The sequence below is a fragment of the Phyllostomus discolor genome, chromosome 1, assembly GCF_004126475.2.
Source record: "Phyllostomus discolor isolate MPI-MPIP mPhyDis1 chromosome 1, mPhyDis1.pri.v3, whole genome shotgun sequence".
NCBI classification, from domain to species: Eukaryota; Metazoa; Chordata; class Mammalia; order Chiroptera; family Phyllostomidae; genus Phyllostomus; species Phyllostomus discolor.
The window spans coordinates 6242351-6266673 of NC_040903.2; the positions used below are offsets into that span (position 1 = coordinate 6242351).

Consider the following 24323-nt stretch of genomic DNA (forward strand, 5'->3'; position numbering starts at 1 on the left):
GTCAGTCCTCAAAACAAAATCTGTTTTGTCTGCAGCACGGTGATCCATGCAGGTCACAAGCTGCCCCGCAAGGCCCTGTGGTCACCACGAGTAGGAAGTTCAGTCCTCTGAAGGGTTTCCTTAGCACTCACACACCGGGTGAGCTTTCTAGTCTGAGCCACGTGGGCCTTCTCCTATGTCCTTGGTGTCATTTTGTGCCCCTGGCCTAGACTCCATGCTGCTGAATGCAGGGGGACTTTCCTGGGGGTGGGGGTGGGGGTGGGGAACAACTACACATATTTCGTGACATCACTGGTACGTCACAGCTGACTGTAGATGAGGCCAAGCAAAGACCCTGGTCAGTGTGTTGAACTCCTCCTGGGCAGAGCAGGCCACCTAGGGCCTCCTGTCTCCTTCAGAAACACGCAGACACCCCCCTCAGGACGTCCCCTCCGCGGCCACTCTCAACACACTAGACACCAAGACAACCCAGGGCCGATAACCAAACCCCGCCACTGCAGCCACTTACCCTCGGTGATTCGTTCGACACCAAAGGCTCGCTCTGCAGTTCAGCTGTCCAAAACAAAAATGAGAAATAAGGAAACTGAGCTGCAGAGAAACACATTTAGAGATGTTCAGGACAGTGGAATTATAAAATTCAGACGAATCTTCTTCTACAATCCCTGTCACCCTACGAGAACCACAGAAACGACAGCTGCCCGCCTTCCTACGGCAATGGCGGCGGTCCCCTAGGTCACTCTTGAGCCTGCTGTGCTCAGGACCGGAAGCTCAGAGGGAAGGTGGAAGACCTTTACTGACTGTTGAGCCACAGGGTGACACTGGTTCATTTAAAAATAATGCCACGAACTGGAAAGTCAGCTCCCAGCCCCTCACACAGCAGAGATCTATTTATATTCTCTGGAAACGTGAAGCACAAGGTCTACTGTTTCTACTCAACAGTGACAGAACACACATTTTTCTTCTAAACAATTTCCTTTTACGTAAGCAGATCTCCTATTGAGCCGTGCCTAAACACAGTAATCTGGATTATAACTGTGGGAACGACGGACTTCAGAACCTCCACAATGGTACCTCTGGGGCCATAACAAGTGGGATGTGAATTATGTGAACTGTAATTCATACACACACATTTTAACTAATGCCTCTGAGTTTTGGATCCCTTTGTCAGGGTCGGGGTTTCCACACGCCGGCCCGAGGGGCTCACCAGCCCGGGGTGGTCGTCCAGGCTTGCCTGACAGACACTTCTGCCTGCAGGCCTCTCCAGGTCACACACCTCGAAGGCTGCCTGGGTGAGGATTCATCCACATCACACCTTACATGCTGCCTGTCCCTTTGCCTGTTCCACCTACTGCATGCCTGCTCATCCCTCAATATCGGGCTCCAAAAAAGGGGAAGAGATAAGTATTCACCAAAATTCAAAACATATATTCTTTGACCTCCCAATTCACTTTTATGGAAATACTTGGGGGAAAATCACAATTACATGAGTGTGGAAGTTCACTGCAGCTTTGTTTGTAATAGTAAAAACTATAAAAACCGGAAATGGCTAAGATCTACAAACAGGAAAATGCATTACGGGTTACTATTCAGATGAAGTCAATCTGTATACACTGACAATGAAGGAAGCCCACAATACAAGGCTGAGTTAAAAAAAAATTACAGCACAGACAGTGTAAGTATTATGATTCCATGCCCTGACCGGTGTGGCTCAAATGGTCCTCCCATAAAGCAAAGGGTTGCCGGTTCTATTCCCAGCTGGGGCACATGCCTGGGTTGTGGCCCAGTCCCTGGCTGGCGCATGGGAGAGCGGTCTGATCAATCGGTGTGTCTCTCCCTCTCTTCCTCCCTGCCTTCCCCTCTAACTACATTGTGGCTTCTCTCCTAGCACTTGCCCCACCCAGGCTGTGGTCCAGGGCACAGTGTGGTTTCAGAGATAGCGACGTCACTTAGTTTAGGGTGCACACAGCTACCTAAGCTGAATTAGAGTACATCTTAGGATTCTGGCCACGAACGGTAGGACAAGGACATTCTCCCAGAGATCATAAATGAGAAAGCAGTTACCCTGCCGGGGGCCCGGGGAGAGGAGGAGAGATCGGGCCTTTTAAGAGGTGTCTGCGGGGAGACCATCGTGCTCTTAAATCACGCTTTGCCTGTACTCTCAGGTGTGTGAATGCCATGGACTGGATGTGTGTGTGCCCTGAAGTGCACACAGAAGACCTGGCCCCCAGCGTGACGCTGTTTGGAGCTGAGTGTTGAGAGGTGATCAGGTTTACATGAGGTCCTGAGGGTAGGGTTCTTGTGACAGGATCAGTGTCCTTATGAAAAGAGGAGATACGAGATCTTCTCCTGTGTGCCCCCCGCCCATCGCCCACACCAAGGAAGGTCACGGGAGGACATAACCAGGGAGAGAGTCTTCACTGGGAACCTGACTAGGCTGACCCCATAAATTCAGACTTCCCTGCTCTGCAACCATGAGAAATAATTATTTGTTGTTTAAGCCACTCAACCTATGGAATTCCCGCAACCTGAACTAAGACAATGAGCTAACAAATTTGAGCAAATATTTGTAGACTTTTATTACTTGCAACCAAATCACCCTGACTCTTCCATCTGACTGGCACCGACATTTCAATGTTGTAAAAACCAAAAAACAACTAGCTTATATTCGATCACATAGCTATAGTTCCTATTACTTTTTGCCTGGTTAATGTGTAAAGCAGAAGAAAATGTACAATAATGCCTAGAGCACAACCCTGGAAAACTTCTCTAATGCCACCATTCTTCTCATTTCCATTTCCCTAGCCCTGTGGTTCTCAAAGTGCGGTCTAGGCACCCTCGGGAGCTCCTCAGACCTTCCATTGAGAGTATGCAAGGGCCCAAGCAGAGTCATAATACAAAGATGCTATTCGCCTTTTAAACTCATGGTACACGGTGAGCTTTCCAGAGGCCATATGATGTCCCCACAATTATCTGAAAAGACTGTTACAAAAATCCAACCATACATGCATGAGGCTGGAGTTTCTTCATAGACTTCAGCCAAGACAACAGACTAGCAACAGACTGACTGCAGAAACACTTAAGAGAAACCAGCTATTTTCTCTTAACCTAGACTTAGAGATCTGCAAAAATATAAAACAATGTTACCTTTCTCACTAGAGTTTGTTTTGGAACATCTAGCTATTTTTCATGAAAAACAATGTTACTTACATTAACTCCTCATGGTGAGTTAATTATACTCAATGCATATTTCATAACTTTCTCAGTTTTAATTTCTTATTTGGTAAATGTTCACAGGTACAATCCGGACAAGAAAAGCTCTCTGTGGTCCTCGCTGAATTTTGAGTGTCAAGTGGTCCTGGACCAGGGAATCTGAGTCGCTGCCCTAACCTTTCCTGACACTGGGCAGTCCCCTCAAGTCTGCAGTGGACACTGACCACTGAGGCTCCCGGAGACCGGAAGAGACTCTGCAAGCTGGGAGGAGCTCTGGCAGAGTCCAAGGACCAAGAGCAGGGCTGTAAAGAAGTGGGCGCACCGCACCGCACCAGCTGCGGACCTGCCTACTGCAAACGAGCTGTGATAACGGCACCTAGAAGGGAAGGGAAGCACAAAGACACATTTGGGGATGGGTCAAGAGTTTGCTCCAAGCAACTTTCTATTTGCCACAATGATTTGGAGCTATCAGATTTAAAGAATTACCTCATATGAAACCGACTGACACTTCATAAGAAAAGGTGTATGTTAAAAATGAAGTTAAGTCGAGTGTTCTCACTGACCTATTTTAAAAAGTGAGAAGCAAATGCCTACAGCCTGTCAGCATATCGTTACGAACCAGCTACTGATTTTAAGCTGCAACAAAAGGTAGACAACCTGCTAAAAGGAGCTTACTTGTCCCAGTTGGCTTTCTCCCACGTGGACGCTCTGATGGTGCTGGAATTTCATGACTCTTCTCTTCTTCTGCCTGTAGCAATGTCTAAAAGTCCAAAGCACCATAAAAAAGAGTTAACTGCAGTTTTTATAACAAGGCAAGATGAACCTCAAATGACTGAAAAAACAAAAAAACAAAAACCAAAAAAACCAAAACAAAACCCTGAAACCCCAGCACCTTGTAATCCACAAGCCTTTCAAGTCTGTGCACAATTCCAAAATGAATATATGTCAGCCTTTAAAAACAAACCAAAAATTTCATCTAATCCATTTCATCTAAGCCATCCACCAGTGGTTCTCCTACCGCTTTGAATTAAAACTCCAGTTCAGTGCAACACACAGGCCCTTCCTGCTCAGCGCCACCCCCCTGCCAGGCTTGCGCTGCAGCACGGCTGACCTGGAACCACTGCAGTGCCTGGGACTCACCGCTGGCCCTTCCCTCTCTGTCTAGAACATGCTCCTTTGACTGTAAGGCTTTCCTTCTCCTCTGGTACACTCGCACTCTAGTCGCAAAACTCAAACACTACTCCTGTCTGCCTACCCACTGCTTCAGCCTGGTGAGGACGGCCCCCTCTGCACGGCTCACAGCTCACAGCGCCCACGCTCACCCCTGTGCTGTCGTGCATGCCTGCAGGGTGCCGCGAGATCAGGGGGAGGGAGTAGGGAGACGACGTTAGTAAGTATGGACACCAATAGGCCACTACAAACTAGATGTTATTCTAAGTATGATGGAAAGCCATTGGAAAATTTAGGCAGCATAGTGACATGACCTAATTCATGGTTTTCAAGATAGCTCCCAGGGCTGTCCCAATAACTCCAGCCTGGAGGGCGCTGGGGAGGGAGGAGGTTCGACAGGGACACTGCGCAGGCAGGCCCTGCCTTAGACTAGTGCAGCAACTGTAGAAGCGGAAACAGATGGACTCAAGCTATCCTTTGGAAATGGAAACTGTAAGAACTGACAACGGAGCCCTGACTGGTGTGGCTCGCTTGGTTGGGCATCACCCCGCCAACTGAAAGGTCAGCAGTTCAATTCCCAGTCAGGGCACAGGCCTAAGCTGTGGGTTCAGTCACTGGTTGGGTGGCGAAGGGGCGGCAACCAATTGATGTTTCTCTCTCACATCAATGTTTTTTTTTCTTTCTCCCTCCCTTCCCCACTCTCTGAGGATAAATAAGTAACCACAAAGAACTGGCAATGGATTAAAGGTGGAGTGACCAGGAGAAACAGACCGACTCTCGGGCTTCTGGTTTGAGTAAATGGAACTGGTGATGATGGCATTACCTGTGGAGATCATTGAGGTGTTTCGCTCCCCCACACCCCGATGTAACAATGACAATACTTACGTGTCTTAAGTACAGTGAAAACAAGAGAGGTATACACTGCTTAAACACATATGTGTATACATAGGGCGAAATGGCACTTAACACCATTTACAGCTCAGCATAACTGCATTATCAGCCATACCTCAGTTTTCAAGTCAGCTTTCAATTCCAATCCTCCCAAAACATTCGATGGAGAGTCTTCGTGGCCTAATGAAATTTGAAACCATTAAACCAAGTTGAGAATCTGCTTGCAAAATACAATCTGGACCAAAAGGCAACAACAAAACGTTCCCCTCTAGCATGCCATGCCCACTTCGCTGTTTTACTTTGCAGTCAGGAGAAAACAGTGAAGACGAACACGCATGAAACTCATCAGAGGAGGAGTAGGGTCACCCCCTTTTTGTGGAGAGGGCGGACCGCTCCTGCTGTGTAGATGGCTGCCCAGAGAGTGCTATTTGTGGAGACATCTTATTTCCAAGAGTTCAGGGAAATATTCTGGGCCACCAAGGAATATTCTTGATAAAAAAGGTGACTTATGAATAGACTCATTTCACTCACTTTATGCGGACACAGCAAAATTAAACATAAAGTTAAAAACCTGTGAAGCAGACGAAAGGAAATTGAGTTTTTCTCTGGTGGAGACTCAAGTCTATCCCTGTCTCGGGCCCTTCTCCCCTCTGTCCCCTGTGCTTCTGTGACTTGTGGCTGGCTCATATAAGCCTCCAAAGAAAATCCTTTCTTTCTCCAAGAGACTGCAGGCTTTTCCTTGCTAAAGCGTTTCTAGTTTTGCTCCTTCAAGAAAAAAAAAAAAGGCGGTGCAGGGGTGGGGAGGAAGGGGTAACAGACTATAGGAATGATTAAGTCATAAAACTTGCAGAGCATTCAATGTACCTCAGGCTAAGTCCAATGCAAAATTTTAAAGTTACTTATTTCAACGCTGCGAACATTTCTTAACGTCTCCTACTCAAATTCCTGCAGTGAACAGGACGAAAGCACAAGCCTCCGCTTCCTGAGGCTGCCCTAGAGGACACCGGAGTCTGTTCCAGTCTGGAAGTCCGGGATGCTGCGATTCACACAGCCCGAGCGGGGAGGAGCCAACGCCCCCGACCCTCTGGAGCACAGCCCAGGCCCCCCTGCGTCCTCACAGCATCCTGCGCTTTACCTAGTTCCACGCACCTGTCCCACGACCATGTTGCTGCCCACTTCCAACACACGGCTGCACTCACAGCTCTGCCCCACGCATGCTGGCTACTTCCCTTGGCCCCCCCAGGGCCTTGCACAGTCAGAGCTGGTGCAGTGTCCGCAGTTGGATTGTATACGGAATGGCTGCACTCAAAGCTTATATACTGAATTATCGACCATTTCTATCAAGACCAACAGTCCCTGAAACCTGCCAGGACAGGAGAGAACACATTTTCTCTTAAAATCTAAGCCAGAAACTGCTCATTTTATCTGAATAAACTCAGGGTTGTTGTTTTTTTTTTTTTTTAAGGGCTCCTTTGATTAAAGTAACCAGTTGGATTGAATTGACACATACTCCAAATCTATAAGTCAGATAAGAATAGAAATGAAGCTTATGTTTGTGTTATTATCCCCATTTTCTAGAATAATGTTTTCTAAAAGGCACTCAAGTACCATGCAAGATACTTCAACTCCGTGAACCTATCTGCTCTCCTGTAAAATAGGGGTGACTAAAAAATCACTGATTCCAGGGCTGCCGGGACACCTGGAGGTCAGGGAGGCCCAGTGACCCGCGGCAGTCTCCCGCCTCTTCCCTCCCTGTCCACGAGAAAGGGCTCTGAGGCCTCACGCTCTGGACACAAGTGTCTTTTGGAGAAGCCTGACCTCCAAGTTCGACAAGTTATCTTGTGACATTTGGGAACCAAAACCATGTTTTAGAAGGCCGTTGTAAATTTACTCTATACACAATCACCTCTGTAAAATGTTAAGGTTTTCAATTAGAGAGATTCTCACCTAGGTCACCCACATTTTCTTCAGGAGAAACAGTGACCGCGAGGCCTCCTTCCTTCTGGAAGGATCTCACCATGCCATCTCCCGTTTTCTCAGCCGACGCCTGAACAGTGCATCGCGATCCACGGTGATCACTCTTCCCGGTCAAGTCCTGCTCACACTCTGTTGCTGACACAGCCACAGGACAGGCAGCTGGAAGGACGGCGTGGGAAGGAGCGATTTCTGACTCTTGGCCGTGAACACTGTCGGTGGTGGTTTTCAAGTCACCCTCAGGCTCCTGCTGGGTGGGAGGGAGAGAGGGCTGCTCTGTGTCAGTGGGTCTGACACGTGGCATGTCACCAGCTGGTTTAGCACCAGTATGTGCTGCTGCCAAAGAGCGAATACTGATGGAGTCCTCAGCCTTCGACGTTTGCTCTGGCCTTCCCAGGCTGACAGGTGAGCCAGCTCCCTTCTCCAAGTCCCTCCCCGCTGAACAAGGTGCCTTGGGGCCGTCTCCAGCCATCCCTGCCGCAGGGCTTTTGTCCAGGCTCCGAACTGAGCCCAAGGACACACTCTTCTCCTCCGGCGGCGGGCCTCCCTCTGCAGAGAGCTCGCTGGCTGGCACCCTGATGTGCCCTTCCCCGGGGCTCACGTCTCTTCCTTCTGGGAGTGGCCCAGGGCACTGACAGCTGTTCTCGGCAATGAGGCTGGGCATGGGGACCTCAGGCTTGCTCACCTTTGCGGCTGACAGGTCGTCTCCTCCTTCTGGGTTGCTAGCAGTCAGTGGGTTCTCTTCGTGCCTGTCCGGGCCAGCGGCAGCCAGCACACACTCGGCTGTGCTGGTGGAGATGATGGCGGCGTCACTCAAATCCTCCATCTGCACACCCGCGGGCGCCTCTTCATCCTGGGGGACGGCACCCCTCATGGCTGCTTCCCGTCCTTCCGAGGTGCTCGTGGAAATCACGGTGGTGTCGCTGATCTCTTCCGCAGGGGCGGCCGCAGGATGGACTTCCTCCCGAGGGACGGCGCTGGACACAGGGCCCTCGCAGTCCTCCACCGAGCTTGTGGAGATGACGGCACTCCCGTCTTTCTCCTCCACGGCTGTGCCAGCCTGCTCGCGCCCACCTCCCGCAGCTCCCCCCGAAATGGAGGCCTCGCACTCCTCCGCTATGCTGGTGGAAATGAGAGCGCACTCATCCTTCTCCTCCTTGCTGGTCGAGGCGAGAGGACCTGCCACTTCCCTGGGTGCGCTGGGCATAGGCGCCTCGAAGTCGTCAGTGCCGACCAAGACGGGGCCCTTGGCTCTTCCTTCAGCCGTTGCCACGGGCTGCTGGCCGCCGGCACACAGGGTGGTCGTGGCGCTGGAGACAGGCACTTCGCACTCCTCGCCGAGGCTTGTGGAGATCATGGCACACTCGTCCTTCTCCTTGCCCCTCGCCGCAGTGGGCTGGCTCTCCCCTCCCGAGCCCGCGCTGGGCATGGGGGCCTCGAACTCGTCCGCGATCACCCGGGGGCCTTCCACACTTGCTTCGGTCCGCAGAGCGCTGGAAGGACCTCCCGTGTCCCTGAGGGTGCTGAACTGGGAAGCGTAATCGTGGGTGCTACTGGTGGAAATCACCAGGCCTGTTGTGCCTTGACCCTGGCCCCCAGAAACACCGGTCTGGCGGGCGACACCGTCGCCGGCTGTGGTCGCCGTGAGGCCGTCGCACTCCTCATTTTCCACAGAGGTGATGACCCCCTCGTCTTCCTTCTCACTCGGCGACGTGCGGGGGACCTCGTACTCTGGGACGGCGCCAGACACCAGTTCCTCGCAGCTGCCCCCCACCAGGCCGGTGGAAATAATGGTGTCTTCGACTCTGCCTTCGCTGGCGAGCTGACTGTCGCGCTGACCTGAGGCTGCGCTGGTCATGGGCCCCTCGCAAGCTTCGGGCTCTGGGGCTGCTGCTCCGTCCTCCCTGGAAGCCGCGCTGGTCACGCTGCTTCCCACGACCCCCTTGGCACTGGAGCAGATCTCCGCATCTTTCATGTCCTTCTCGGCACCGCTCACGCTGTGCACGCTGCTCTCCTGTGCACTCCCGGCGGCGGCGGGCCCGTGCCCGGCGGCTGTCCCTACGCGGCCGTCTCCTCCTTCCGCGCTCTCACAGCCGGGCGCCCCCTCGCCTTCCTCTTCTATCCCCGCGCACGCTGAGGCGTGCCCAACTTCGTTTCCTCGTCCCGTACTGGTCACGACACCCTCACCCTCGTCGTCCTCCTCTTTGGCGCCCGTGCTGGTGACGATGCCTTCGTCGTCACAGGGACCAGCAGCGACTGCTGGTACGCTGGCGACCTCTTTGGCTGCCGTGCTGTCCATAGCGCTCTGTCCAGTTTCTTCGGACTCAGAACTTATTGCCAAGCCTTCGCTGCTCTCTTCCAAACCTGTGCAACTCGCCGGCCCCTCTGCATCTTCCTCCGTGATCCCGGTGCTGGTGACGGCACTCTCCCCCTCTGTGCCGTCATTCCCAGAACCATCTCCCTGCTGGGTGGCATTCGCTCCTGGTGGGGTGTCATTGTCCACCAGGGCAGCAGCCGCCCCTGTAACCATACGCTCCTCCTGCGGCCCTGCACCCGTGACCGGGCACATCGCAAAGCTTCCGCTCCCCCTTTCTGCTCCTGTACATGTCACAGTCCCCTCGGGTTCTTTCTGGGGGCCCACCCTCGTCATGTTTCTCTGGAACCTGTCTGCCTCTTCGCTGCCTAACGATTCCTCTCGCATTTCTGTCCCCGCGCTTGTTACGGCTCCATCACTCTCGCCTTCACCGGTGGAAGCGACGGCTCCCCCGAGTCTTTCTGAGTCTCTGCTGGAAGAACCGTCACACTTTCCTTCAGAGCCAGCACTGGTCACGGCATCATCTTTCTCCTCTGTCACAGCACTGTTGATACTGTCTTCAACGGTGACTGCCTGAGCGGTCACTGGGTCCGTCGCTTGCTCTTCAGATCCAGCCAGAGCGCACTCCCCACCTCCCCCCTCCTTGGTGCTGGTGAGGAAGGTTTCCCTTTCTGCCAGGCCCTCTGTGACCACACCGCCTCCTTCCTCTGCCGCGGCAAACACAGTGCACCGCCCGGCTTCCGCCCCCGAGGGGAGAGCACTGTTTCTGGAGCCCCCCGTGAGGCCTTCGTCTGCTTCAATGCTTGTGCAAGGCACGGCCCCCTCCTCCTCTCCCCTTTCCGAGGAAGTGGTTGTAGCGTCCCCAGCTTTGGCGGAGTTCAAGGGGAGGCCTCTGTCCTTCCCTTCTGTACTAGTGGCCAGAGAAGACTTCTCTGCCCTGCCAGACCCCGCTGTCACATTCTCAGTTTTTCTGTCCCTTTGGTGTGAGGCCGAGGAGGCAGGGTTACCTCCGGCACTGGTGTCTACCTCACTGCTTTCCTTCCTTCTTCCAACATCAGCGGACGCATGCACTACTTCACCCGAGCCTCTACTGTGCTCAAGTCCAACACTTTTAGCATCTTTCTCGGTGCTCATGCCTACAGTGCAGTCGACAGCGACGCCATCCTTTTGGCCATTTGCTATTGCAGCTCTAACTGTCTGCTCTGAAGTGAGCTCTCTACTTACGTCACCTTCTTTAACCTTCTCATTTCCCATAACTGTGTCTGTTAACTTGCTATCAAGAGGCATGCTTCCTTTCCCTTGTTTACTGTGCAGTATGGTGGCCTGGGAACCTTCTGGAATGTTCTTTTTGCTAGCGAGGCTTGCTTTCGCTGGCCTATCTGCTGTGGAAATTGCACCACCTTCTTTGCTGTGACTTGTCCTGGGGACTTCGGATTCCTTAAGAGTCAAACTTTGGTTAGGGAGGTCGGAGTGGTCCCCCAGGCAGGTGCCGCCTGTGCCCACGTCTGAAACATCTCTCCTGTCAACCACAGGAATCACGTCTGCATCATGAGATGGTTGCTGAGGCACAACAGGCACCGAACTTAAGGATGGCGAGGGGTCTACATTCGTGGAATGTTCAACAGTGTCTCCTTGAGCAACACGCTCTTCAGCGGGTCTTGTATGTTTCAAGTTCTTCTGTGCCTTCTCGCTTTCTGATGGAGCACCAGGCAGCATTTTATGACTAGCTTCCGAGTCTGCGTTCGAGTCCTGAGTTCCTTGTTGAGTTGGTGTTTTCTCCCTGGGGTTTGGTTTGGATGTAGCACTCTGGATATGCACTTTCCTGGTCGTGGTGCTTTTATGGTCAGCGTGCTTTTCAGAATTACCAGCGACCCCTGCTCCACGCCCTGATTTACAGGCCGGAGTGGCTGTTTTTGCATCTGTGGTGGAAGCTCTTCCTTCATCCTTTAGAACCGTGCCTGTCGCCTTCTGCTTCATCGCGTTTTCAGAGTCAGCATCTTGCTGAGAACTATTACTGCTACTCTCGTGGATTTTCGAAACTTCCAGTACATTTTCCACAGCAGCTTCAGAATCAGTTTCCATTGGCTCTTGTTCAGGGGTCAGTGTGGTATCACCACCTCTTTTTGGTCTCTGAAGGGAAGAACTACTGGGAGAGCTCGAAGTGTTTGCTGCTGATTTATCTTCTCCTTTGGTCATTTCTTGGGATGCGCTTCCTTTCCGATTTTCACACGACCTTCTGCTTAATTTCTTTTCAGTCGCTGGACCATTTCCTCTGGCCCTTTCATGACTGCTGTCAGCTTCTTTACCTTCCTTATCATCTGATTTGTTATCTTCCTTCTTTTTCACCTCCTTATTACTATGCTTTGAGCTCCTGCTTTTGTGCCCATCTGATAATTTCCTCTCCAGTCTAGAGGAGCTCGACTCCTTCTCACTCTTACATCTGTCCTTTGCTGACGGCAGCTTGGCCCTGTGACCAGAGTCCTTCTGGGCGCCGTGGGCAGAAGGTGCGACACCCTCTAACGCAGGTTCAACACCAGCTTCCTCGGAAGATTTGTCCTCAGCTTTCGACTTTCGTTGTCTATCTGGGTCGTTTTCTTCCGAGTTCTTCTCCTTCTCTGGTTTTGAAGTGGTCATCTGTTTTGCGATACCCTCTTGTAATTCCGTTTCAGTGACTTTTGACTGTTTGCCTTGACTTTTTGATTTAGACCTGGACACAAGTTTCTCTTCTAACAAACTCTTTGTTCTCCGCTTCTCCTTGTGGCAAACCTCTTCTGGTTTTGAATTACTGTCCAGATTAGCTGAATCTGTATCACACTTATCCTCGGAATAACTTTCACTTCTCCTCTGTAATGTGGTTCCGTGTTGCTTGGAACTCAGGGAATCTTTCTGAATTTTAGAATCACTCGATCTTCTTGATTTGTGCTCTGCCTTAGTTTTGTCGGTCGAGAGGTGTCTCTCTTTTTTGTTTTCTTTACGAACATTCTCATCTGTTTTTATAATATATTCAGAAACCGGCTTTCCATCTCTGCCTAAAATGGATAACTTCCTTTCATTCCTATGTTTACTTTTTCGTTCGGCTTTATCATCCAAAGAAAGCTTCGTTTGTTGACTTTGCTTTTGAACACTCTCATCTACTCTTAACCCTTTCTCGGAAGAATGAAGCTCCGCCTCGTCGCCCGTTTTATGCGCGCCGTCCCCTTTGTGCTTGTGTTTCGTAGACGACTTGTCTTCTGACACAGTTTTTTCTTTTTCAGCCTTTTCCTTGGAAGACTTCATCTCTTTCTTGGGGAGGTTTTTCACATGCGCTGTTTCAGAATCATCTTTCTTTAGATGCTTTTCATTTTTAAGGGTGCTCTTCTGTTTCTGGGGTTCCTTTTCTTCCGTGCCCACGTCTGAGCGTTCCATTTGCTTTTTCCCATCTCGCGTGTCAGTCTCTTCCTGTGCCCCCTCCACCACAACGGGGGTAGATGTCCGCCTTTTATGTTCTCGTTCTAGTTTGGATTCATTTTTGTTCTCATCAGCTGAATGCAAACACTCGGAGAGTCTCCGGGTAGGTCTGCTTGCTTCACTTTTTGTATGGACGTGTTTCAAATCCTTTGAAGAAGACACCTTTTCCTTTTCACAATGCTGTAAGGAAACAGAGGTTAAAATATGAGAAATGCTAAAGACAATTTTTATATTCAAATTGAAAATCTGGGTCCATTTAACATGTTGAGTGCTGTCATCTATTTTATACCTTGCTTACTCTTTGCAGGCAGCCTGTGGTTGGCATCACTAACTTCATACTGGGCACCAGGAAACCGAAGCTCAGCATGACCCCAAACTTGACACCCAGGCAACGAGTTTAGATGATCTCAGTCTAAGTCTAGTTTTATTCCCTCCATATCGCAGGCATCTTTAGAGGCTACTTACTTAACTCTCAATTGCTAAAGCCCACAAATGCCCAGTAGTCATTAATAAATATAAAATGAAAGAGTGATAATCCCATGTTCTTTTCAGTCCAAAAGTATGATGAAGACAATTTAAAAATTTACATTGAAATAAAGGTTTCTGATATTTTAGACATCAAAAGTTTTTAGGGAAACCTCATGAATTTAGGCTGCTTATTGGATGACATACTTAGTATGCTTCAAATGCACACAATAACTCCCAGTACCCACATCATATAAAATTGATGTGTACGTTTATACAACCCAGGGGACATATTGAGAGATCACAACATCTGAACTTTCCCCCTACCCAAGAGTGTGGCCGAGTATAGATGATTAATGTTAATAAGCAGATGCTGACAAAACATACTTTCATAAAGACTCACTGACTACTAGCTGTAATTAATTATTCTTGTACGAATAATGGGCAGAAGTTTTCAGAAAGATCTCTATGCCTCTGGATCGGCTTACCACGACACCTCCTTACAATTTAACATGAAGATTAATATACTTCTACTAATATAGGGACCAAGATAGCAAAATCTTAAAAAAAATACTTTAAAATTAAATTCCTCAAAGAAAAAACTAAAAGGGAATTTATCAACCTAATTTTGACAATTTGGTTATTGCCAGATAGGAAACAGGGTGAGCAAGGGAAGGGAAGGGGAAGGAGAAAAGTAGTTACTATCTAGACAAATGATCATACGAATCAAGTTGCCAAAATGAGGAATTCAGCCTGTAGTAGGACGGGGGTTAATAATGAATGTGAGGGATGTTTACTGAACTCAGAAAGGATCCAATTGCATTTCTTGGTGTCACTCCAAAGCACTGAATAGCCTGTATCTAACCAAAGAGCACTTAGAATGCATTTATTAGTTAGGACACACCTCACTGGTTTTGAGGGTTTCTTTGGAATCTTCTTCAGCTTGCTGCTTCTTTTTAGAACTCTCTTCAACATTCCTACATGGGGGAAAATGTCAAACAAGAACTTTGAATAAAATATAAGAAATTTTAAGGAAGGTTAAAAAAAAAAGGTTAGCTTCCCTTTTCTATAAACATTTGATCCATAAATGAAGACTTGTCATGTTTCAATTGAAATCCTACTCTTGGTCAACAGGGAACACAATCCCAACCAAATGTGACATGGCTATTCTTGTGTAAACATATATAATCGAAACAAAAGTTCCTGAATTGTTGCTTGACATTGAATACTTTGTAAAATATAATTACATTTTGAAAATCTTACTATCTTTTGAGTAAACAGGGTAGTCTTATTTATTCAGATCAATAGGAATGAGGCATGAAAAAACTGAGAGCTGACTCATCTCACACTTTTACAAAATACCGATTCAGGCGTCTTGGAAGTTGTAATAAATTCACACGACTGCATCTTCATGGAACAGCACATTGTAGCCCATGCCTACGTGACTCCATACAGCCACTCCGTCTCTTTAGCCTTCTAGTTTTTGTATGACTAACTATGATAACACAGCACTAAAAAGAGAGTCTGGGTTAGACATCTGGTTTACGGGGAGAAGCACAGGATACTGGGAGGAGAACTGCCTAGAATGACTGGAAAACAAGCAAGTAAGTGGTCACTGCACGTTCAGAATGGAGATTCCTCCTGAGCCCTTCCAGAGGGCCCACGAACCCTTTGAAACTCCAGCGACAACTGTTTATGCACATGTATTTCTTTGGGGAGGGAATTCAAAGCTTCTATCACATTATCAAAAAGGATTAGCACATGAAACGTTACAGATATTAGCACAATGAGTTATGCTATAAAAAACGAATCTCCAAGGTCTTTAATAAGCATGTAGCAACACACGCATTCAAGGCCAGGCTCTTGACTGGCACTTCCGGTGCCTCTGTTCTGAAAGCATGCTGGGAGAATGTTACAACGGGAATGTTGTCAGGTGAAATACGTACTTTGAATCTTTTTTTCTTTTTTTGCTTAAGGCTACTTTTTTTTCTAAAACTTTCCGTTCTTTAAGGACTTCTTTAATTCTGGGGGCTTTAGGTTCCAAACTCTTTGTTGATGGCTCTTCTAAGTCCATACTATTTTTGCCTAGGAAATAAAAAAATCAATAAACTATTTCACAATAGTTCTAAACAGTGTAATACTGATTTTTCATTAAGATGTTCTAATTACTATAAAAATGCAAAATGGCTTTAATGTTACATTGTGCTGAATTAAGAATAATATTTGAGATGAAGAAGACTTGTCTTTTTATTTGAAATGCTTATACAGGTTAATAATAAGAATAATAATAAATACAATAATTAATGAATGAATAATAATACAAGAATGAATTGTTTTGTGTACTACAACTGTAAAACTACGTTTGCCTACCCCCGCATATGTGTATTTGGGCATTACACAGGATCAATGTCCAGAAGAAATTAAATTTTGTTCAATAAAATACTACAGGCAAGTATTTAACATTTTAATTAACACAAAGCACAGATGAATTCCATTAACATCACCAGCACAGCTTGATTACTCACTTGTTAACAATTCATTTTCCAGTGATAATTTATTCCACAGCCACTGAAAAAATAAATGGCTAACAGTTGTGTAATCTGGTACCTGGGAGAATGTTTAATTTAGACACAGCAATTTAATTTTTAAAAAGTGACCACACACATCAGATTAAAAAGTAAGAAAATCTTCCACACCTGAAAATAGATAATTTTTGAGAAATATAACAGCTTTGCCCTGACCAGGTGGCTCAGTTGGTTGGAGCGTTGTCCCATATACCAAGAGGCTGCTGGTTCGATTCCCGGTCAGGGCACATACCTAGGTTGCGGGTTGGATCCCTGGTTGGGGAGCCTATGATAGGCAACTGATCAATGTTTCTCTCTCACATCGATGTTTTTCTCTCTCCCTCTCTTCCTCTTTCTCTAAAAATCAATAAACATACCCTCAGGTGAGGATTAAAAAAATATACATATAATAGCTTTATTGAGATATAATTTAAACTGTTATATGTTATAATCAAATGTCATAAGTAATATACATCTCTGGAAACTAATGCAGTATATAAGATTGTTTAAAATATTAAAGTTAACATCTTCTATACCTTGGCTCTTAGCTTTCGATGTCTTTGTCTTTTCTGCTTTCTGTTTTCGTTTTTCTTCAAGTTTTTCTCTATTAATTTGCCTTCTTAAAAGTCTCTCTTCTTTTTCTTTAGCCTAAAACCACAAAATAGCCACAATTATTGTGATTATCAGGCAAAAGCAGGAACATTCCAGAAAAAAAAAGTTTCCCCTTCAAACATTCTTACAAATTAACGGGCTCTGCAAAAGTGTACATACACTACACAATTTCAAAACCACCAGAACAAACGAGACAGATGTGAAAATGTTCCTTCACTCTTTCAGAGGCCAGCAGTTTCCAGAATGGGAAAGGCACCATTCTGGAAACTGCTGGTTTATGAAACCGGGTGCCTCAGGCAGGAGGACAGCTGTGAAAATGTCTATGAGCATCAGGGGGACAGAGCAGATTTCCATAATTTTTGCGTTATTCTTAAAGGAAAAAGGTAAAATGCAGACTCAAGTGACAGGCTAGTCCTACAACAAGTGTGACTTGTTGGTTGTACTCTCAGGACCCAGGTTTGGACGTGGGACTCTCGGCTGTTGAATTCTAAAGCCAGAGAGCGTCCAGTCACGGGGTTACTCCCACCACCCGTCTGGCCAGAACGCACCGTCCCAAAGCGTCACAGCCATAACCCCAGGGCAAGCAAACTTTTCAAGAGTTAAGCCACTAGCAGCATTGAGTGTATGTCCTTCAAGTCACTTTTCTATGTAGTGATCTTTTCTTGTTCTGAGATGCACAACTTTCATATTTTATTGTTTCTGAAATTTTAAGTCATCTTAAATCTGACATGCACACACAATAAGGAAGCACTGTTTTTCCTCTACAAAGCCGTTGTTAACATATCCAGTACGTATGTGGATTGTACTTCCTCCTCAATATTAAGTTCATAGCTTTATACCACAAACTCAATTCATGCTTGATTAAAACATCTCCATGCCTTGAAACATGCAGGCTGTTACCAGTTTTTCACTATTAGTCATTATGACATGAACGCCTCTGCCACACATTTATGTCGATTCCGCTCAGTTAAATGACAAAGTTCCCGAAGGCAGGACCTGTGTGTCGCTGTTTTGTGTGCTCACCAGCAGGAAGTACCCTGCACTTGGACTAGACAAGACTGGCAGCCTGACTTAACGTGTGAAGGCAACAAGAGATCAAGTGTGACTTACGATCGACTGTCGCCGTTGCTCTACAGTGAGTTCGTCGTCAGAATCGCTGTAGTACTTTGAGTAAAGGAATGGTTTGTGAACGTACGCCTGTCGTCCGCCTTTCGCTCTTCCTTCACTGGGTTCACAGGTCTGAGTTTTTGTTTTATTCTGTTTGCTCTTCTCTTCATCTGGGAGAAAATCAAGAGACAGAGGAATGAGAATTAGCAATAAAATCAACATTATGCTTGATCACCGTCAAGCAGCAAGAGCAGCATCAATGTAGCTCAAGTGTATTCACATGGTGAAATGTCGCTATGTGAAAATTCAGAAATTTAGACATTTTTAAAGGTCAGAATCCATATCTTAATTTACTTAACAATCAGCTTCTTGTGTATATAGGAAGACAGTCAAGAAAAATTAAACCTTGTGGTTATTTATGTTTTCTTGACAAAGAAAATTCTTTGACAAAATTAACTCTTGACAAAGAGTTAATTCTCATTTGTGTGTCAGTGGACTTGATGTGACTGCTTTACCCTGTCAAAGCGAACCAACGCACCTGAGGTTTTACCTTAAAGTAAACCGGGGACTTTTACAACCACCCGTGAACCTTGTACTTATGGAAGAGGCAACAATCAATAACGGGTCCTATACCAGGTAAATGCCAAAACCTCTCCACCTCAGGGAGGCAGAGTGCCTTCCCTATGAGACAAGAAGAGAACCGAAATGAGGGGTTCATTTCCTACCCCTTGGTACTCTTGAAATAGCTATCTCCTTACCTTTTGGATTCCGTACCTGTGAAATCTAGCCCTGCCCAGTAAAACTTGAAAAGACCCGCAAAAGCATTTAGAATTAGAATTTTACTTAGGCTAGAAATAGAACTGTAGTACTGAAAGCTTCTGCTTTTTTTTTCTCTCTCAAGGTATTCTATCTGAAAGCAGTATCAAATTTATAAAATGCTATCTACAGGCAATTGCAAATGCTCATTCTCACTGATTTTTAAAGTCATGAACAGAATTAAATCATGTGGTCAAGGGCAGCCTATGGTGTTGGTTTGAAATAGCCACTGGTGCTCACTAGCTACATGACTCTGGGCAGGAAGACAGCTCCCCTTGATGACGTTATTTCTTCACCTGGACCTGTTTCTCAGGGCTGTGGGAGCTATAGGGATCGGTACACAGAAGAGAGTGATGACTCAGCACGGCCTGAGATACAGTACTCAGTAAGGTTTCATTGAAAAGCAAAATGTGTAGTAAAGGGAAGTCCAGTTTTTGCCCTTGGCTTCTGGGAGGTCACTTCTGAGCCTCTGGAATCCCAGGCCTGACTGGAGTGTTTTGTTCATGTACAGGTCTTGTGTTAAGCCAAATCATCTAAGAGCGTAATTTAGGGTGGGAGCTTTGGGTCGTGGAGTATCAGGCTTGACCTCTAGAGGGGCTGGAGACTGAGGCCAGTGGCACAGGCAGTCAACTGTGACTCGATGATGGAGCCCAAACAGAAACTCTGGACTCGAAGAGTCAGGTGAGCTTCCTGGGGGAGGGGCGGGGGGGGAGGCCAGTAACCACACGCGCTGCCACACAGCAATGCCGGGAAAGGAACGCCCCCCACACCCCCACAGGGACAGCTGGGAGCTCCATGTCTGGAGCCTTCCTGGACTCTGGCCTACGCGCCTCTTCCCCTGGTTGATTTTAATCGGTGCCCCTTAGTTATAATAAGCTGTTAACTGAGAGTTTAACAGATTTCAGGGAACACTGGGAGTCTTTTTAACAAGTTATCAAACCTAAGGGTAGTCTTGGGAACCCCAATCTCGCCGCTGATGTCAGAAGAGAGGAGGGTTTGTGGACAGGGCTACCTCACTCTCACTCACACACCTTCATGTGCATTATCCCATCTACATGGAACAATAATCCTAGGGAGTGGGGATAAGAGATGTAGAACTGAGCCTGGCTGAGGTTTAGTAACCTACCAAGCCTGCTCAGACAGAAAACCTTGGAGCTGGGACTCAGAAACAAATCTTCCAACTACAAAGTCCCGCGCTCTTGCCACACACCACACTGTCTTTCACGACATAGCCATCTAAATATACAAATAATGCCTGATGGGAAGCTTCACAGAGGCAGTATTAAGTAAAATGCTTTACCATCTGACGTAATCTCTCCTTCTTCCATGCTATCAGACATTACAACCTCTTCCTCAGTGTCTTCTTCAAAAGATGAGAGGTCACTGGTGTGGACAGAGCTAACTGTAATGTCTGTGAGTCCATCCACATCAGAATCTATCACAGAGCAATCTGCAAGAAAATGATACAGAAGATAAACGATCCTGTCACAGGAACATACTCGGCACCCAATTCCCAAATTACGTTTAAGATTTTCTGCTTTAAATACATTTCAAAGAACTTCTATTTTAGCAATGAAAATCTCTCATTAGCAACCAATATCAAATAAAGTAGAGCTATTTCCAGGAAATACAAAAGCAAACTATTATCCAGTAAAAATGAAAGTATTCATTTATGATGTAAATGACAGAAACAAAAGCAAACTTTAAGTAACTAATATATTTACTCATAATATTTAAAAGATTAGGATATACAACTATGCATGAAGTTGCTTGAAATAATGCATGGCAATGCATTATGAGAGTTAAATTGTAAGGTCCAGAGCTTCTCTGTCCATTTACTTTGTGAATTTGAGCATAGGAAACAAATAAACAAATGTTTACTGCTCATTTTCTTTTTTTAGCAAAGTAGATATAAGTTCTCAGGCTTTTGAAATATAAGAATCAAATTTATTAAAATCTGAAGGCAAATGTGATACATCCCAATGGACACACTTTGTTCTTTAAACAGTTGTAGACTTTCGCAAGACTTTACCTTCTTTTGTCCCGTCAGTGGCTTTAGCTTTGTTACCGCTCTTTTCTGAAGGAGCTTTTGTACACTCTGCCTCTTTCTCCTTCGCTTGTTTTTCATCTTTGACTTTTTGTGTGTCTTCATTCCTTTTTGAGTGATCAAATTTCTTTTCACTCTTTTCCTTCTTTTCTTTCTTCCTTTCTCCTTTTTCACTGCTGTCTGGTTTCTTTTCACCTTTGTCTGGTTTATTTTTTTGGTCACTGCTTTCCTGTGGAACGTCTTTATTTAGCAGAACAGAACTGCTGCTCTCTTTTGTGTGATTTTTAACTTCTTCTACCGGACAAGGGAGCTCGCTAGCTTCCTCGGACTTGGGGGCTGTTTCCTGTCCTTCCCCCGCGGAGTCCGGCGCGGCCTTGTCTTTATCAGCCATGTCCTCTGAAGCTTTCTCCTTCTCAGTGCTGGTGTCGGCGCTTGGCTGAGACGGGGGTTTTTTGGATGTTCTCTCACTGGTCTTAGCGTTTGATGCTTCCGTCGAAGCCCTGGCAGCAGTAGCCTCTTGGTTAAGAGAAGATATGGTCTCCAAGATTGACATGGCATCGTTGGCTACATTCGCACTGGGCCCAGGAGCAGGGACGCCTTTGGGGGAGAGACAAGTTTCAGAGTAAACGTATGCAGAAGGCTAAGCTGGCTGAGTCAGTGCTACGTGCCACCGTCACCTTTACGATGTGTGTGCTGAGCAGACCATTCGCACACCTTTAGACTGTCATGCACCAGTGCTGGCACTCAGCATACCCTGATTCTCTGCTTTCTAATGCAGTTATCTTAGAGAAGCACCGTGGAAACCTGAGAAGAGTCTAGTTTCCAGGAAAATAACAGCTTCTCTAGTTATTCTCACTGTTGAAACACACACACATTCCCAATAATGCATCATTAAAATGCACATTATTGTGTATTAAGGGGAATAACGGTTATGCCACTTGAGGAGTCTGGGTGATATATAATGTAATTTCACTACTGTGGCTGAGTGGAGAAATGTTGTAAAAACCAAATTTCCTCCACTTGCTAGTCAGTTCAAGAAGAAAAGCACCGGAGCTGACCAAGAGCGAAAGCAAAGCACCTTGTGTGACGACAGAGGAGTCTGGCTTCTCCTCCTCGGGGGCCGAGCTGCCACTGGCTTCCTCCTTATGGTTCAGCGTGGCCAAGAACTCGTGCACAGCTTTCTCCACCTGAGGTCTGAACGTGTGGTTGATCTTTGGGTCTACAACCTGAGAAATAATTCGGTCGATACCAGACTCCAACATTCCTGACCTGAAACCCAGGATAATTTACAGAAAGGTTAAAATAGACACATATAATTTCATATTATTTGCATCATTTTTAGGTTTAGCTGTATCTCTCCAACCTTAAATTCTCCCAATCCATTCAGCTGGGTAGGGAAAGAATAGGCAATGGACAGTAAGTTTCACACTACAGATGCATTTTGGTACACCATACCGCAAACAGTCTCTAGGTTTTTCACCACTGTGTCATCAGAACTACTAAAGCAGACTAAACAAAAACAAAACGAAACACCCTTAGGCCTGACTGGTGTGGTTCAGTTGGCTGGGTGTCATCCTGCAAACCGAAAGGTCGCGAGTGTGATTCCTGGTTGGGGCACTTGCCTAAGTTGCAGGTTTGGTCCCCAGTTGGCACGCATGTGAAAGGCAACTGATCTATGTTTCTCTCCCAACCTTCCCTTTGCTCTAAAAATAAATTAGTAAAATCTTAAAACACAAACAAACAAGCCACCCTGAGAACTGAACAAGACCGCTACCTACAGCCCAGGCTTGTGGACGATGCTATCTTACCATGATCCTGCTTGTGGCATAGAAAAATAATCACTAAAGCTGAGTTCTGGGTATAAAATATATCGATGGACTTTACACCTTTATTTTGAGAAACAGAAATATATAAGCCTTTTATAAGTATTATAGAATCTCCAGGAAAACTGAAGAACATAGTTTTATCAAGCTTAAAAAAAAGAGGAAAACTTTAGAACAAAAATAAAACATGATTTCTGACTTTCTTTTTTATTCTTGCCACTAAAAAACTAGATGATTTGTTTATTCAACAATTATGTCATGAGTGTCTGCCACATTAACAGGAACCACGCTGGCCACTAGGCTGCCGTGACTCAGACCTGGTCCCCGTTCTAGCGAGGAGACAGACACAAACAATTAAGGTAGAAGACGACAGGCAGGAGGGCACCCCCTATACTGCAGGAAAGGGCTGGATTAAGGGATTATGAGATCTCTCTGAGACGACGAGGAATGCTTCACGAAGGAGGAAACACGTGAGCTGACTCTTGATTCCCACAGAAGAGAAGAAAGAGCTTCAAGAAACATCACAAATGAGAGACAGGAGCAGCAGGGCAACTACGTCTCAAAGCACAAGGGCACGTGAGCAAAATAAGAGGATTTATTCTGAGAAGCACACGTAAACCCCGTTTTTTCCTAAACAAGAGCTTGGGGAGTTCCCCGGGGAGTGTTCAGGGTTCGGAGAATGGGCGCCGGTCCTTTGCAGCTTCCAGGGCTCGGGCGCTCTGCAAAACGGGCGCAGAGCCTCTCGGTACAACACGGATACTGTTTCCGAGTGCGGCTCTGCCTGGAGGGGAGGGTGACTCTGGCTGTCATTCCCTGAGGCACCTGGCAGCCTCGCCACACTATAATGCTCCTTATGTGGGCCACAGAGAAAAATGAGCCAATTCCTCACAAAGTAGGTAACCTGATTTTCAAAGTTCTAAGATTAAAAAAAAAAATGTTTGCAAGTCCTGCAAACATTGCTGCATCTTAGAGGTGTCTTTACAATGTCGCAGGTGGGAAAGAAACAAGGACAAGCAATCTGAAAAATGTTTTAAGGCACAAGTATAAAGGCATAAAGTAAAAAATAAAACCCTTCCACCCAGAATTGCTGCTTCAGGCCTCTCCCCCAGTGGCCGGCTCTGACGGTCACAGGACGAGGGGCCAGCACCAGGGGCCCCGCTGCCCTCGGCGGGCCCACAGCAGATGGCTGCCTACGAGAGGAGCCACACTCTAGGTTCAAGGACAAAGCCAAAATGCCAGCAGCCGGCACTGTTCTGGTTAAAGTTATTTCCCTGTCTTCCTTCTAAATCCTGTTCAATGTAGACAATTATTTCTGAGCTATTTAGCATTTTTAGATTTTGTTGTACAAATGAATACATAGATAAAATAAGATTTTCTCTGTGTTGAGCCAGCAGATTAGCTATTAGGTTGAACCACCCAGAACTGCTGACATTAGATTGTTTTTGTCCTCCAAGAAAGGCAACTGTAGAAGGTTCATCATAACAGATTCACCTGAGTGTTTCTCAAAGTACGTGCATGAAAAGCTGCTTGAAATTGTATTTATCAAGGCCAGTATGTCCCTATACCCCTAGTTTGAGACAACTAAATCGTCTCTTTAAGGGAGCTTTAAAATGTTATTATCAGTAACAGAAAACTTTAGCAATAGAATTCAAATAAGAATAGTTCATTAAACATAAGTAACACGGCTAGAAGAAAATTTACACGCGCCCCAGGAAGAGCACTGACTGACCCATCCAGGAGACAACTGCACCCCCGCCCCACCTGCCTGCCGTCACCTACTCCGGGGCCGTCACAAGGACCCCGTACTGAGTGGACCGCAGCCCCTCACCGGGCTTGCTCTTACACCGGCCGGGCTGAGTTTGGTCTCTGTAAGAGAACAGAAT

At 46.7% G+C, this 24323-nt stretch overlaps 1 protein-coding gene across 1 annotated transcript in view; it reads right to left on the reverse strand.

Moving 5' to 3' along the window:
• The window catches only part of BOD1L1 (biorientation of chromosomes in cell division 1 like 1), a 49589-nt gene that overhangs the window by 17435 nt on the left and 7831 nt on the right, over positions 1-24323 (reverse strand). The window contains exons 3-14 of the mRNA XM_036018827.1: positions 21696-21886; positions 20603-21214; positions 19871-20020; positions 17758-17924; positions 16572-16683; positions 15418-15556; positions 14376-14448; positions 7931-13186; positions 7219-7495; positions 5387-5451; positions 3886-3970; positions 509-552 (exon numbers count right to left, since the gene is read on the reverse strand). Coding sequence (XP_035874720.1) covers positions 509-552; positions 3886-3970; positions 5387-5451; positions 7219-7495; positions 7931-13186; positions 14376-14448; positions 15418-15556; positions 16572-16683; positions 17758-17924; positions 19871-20020; positions 20603-21214; positions 21696-21886 — 7171 coding nt within the window. The remainder of the gene's footprint in view (positions 1-508; positions 553-3885; positions 3971-5386; positions 5452-7218; positions 7496-7930; positions 13187-14375; positions 14449-15417; positions 15557-16571; positions 16684-17757; positions 17925-19870; positions 20021-20602; positions 21215-21695; positions 21887-24323) is intronic.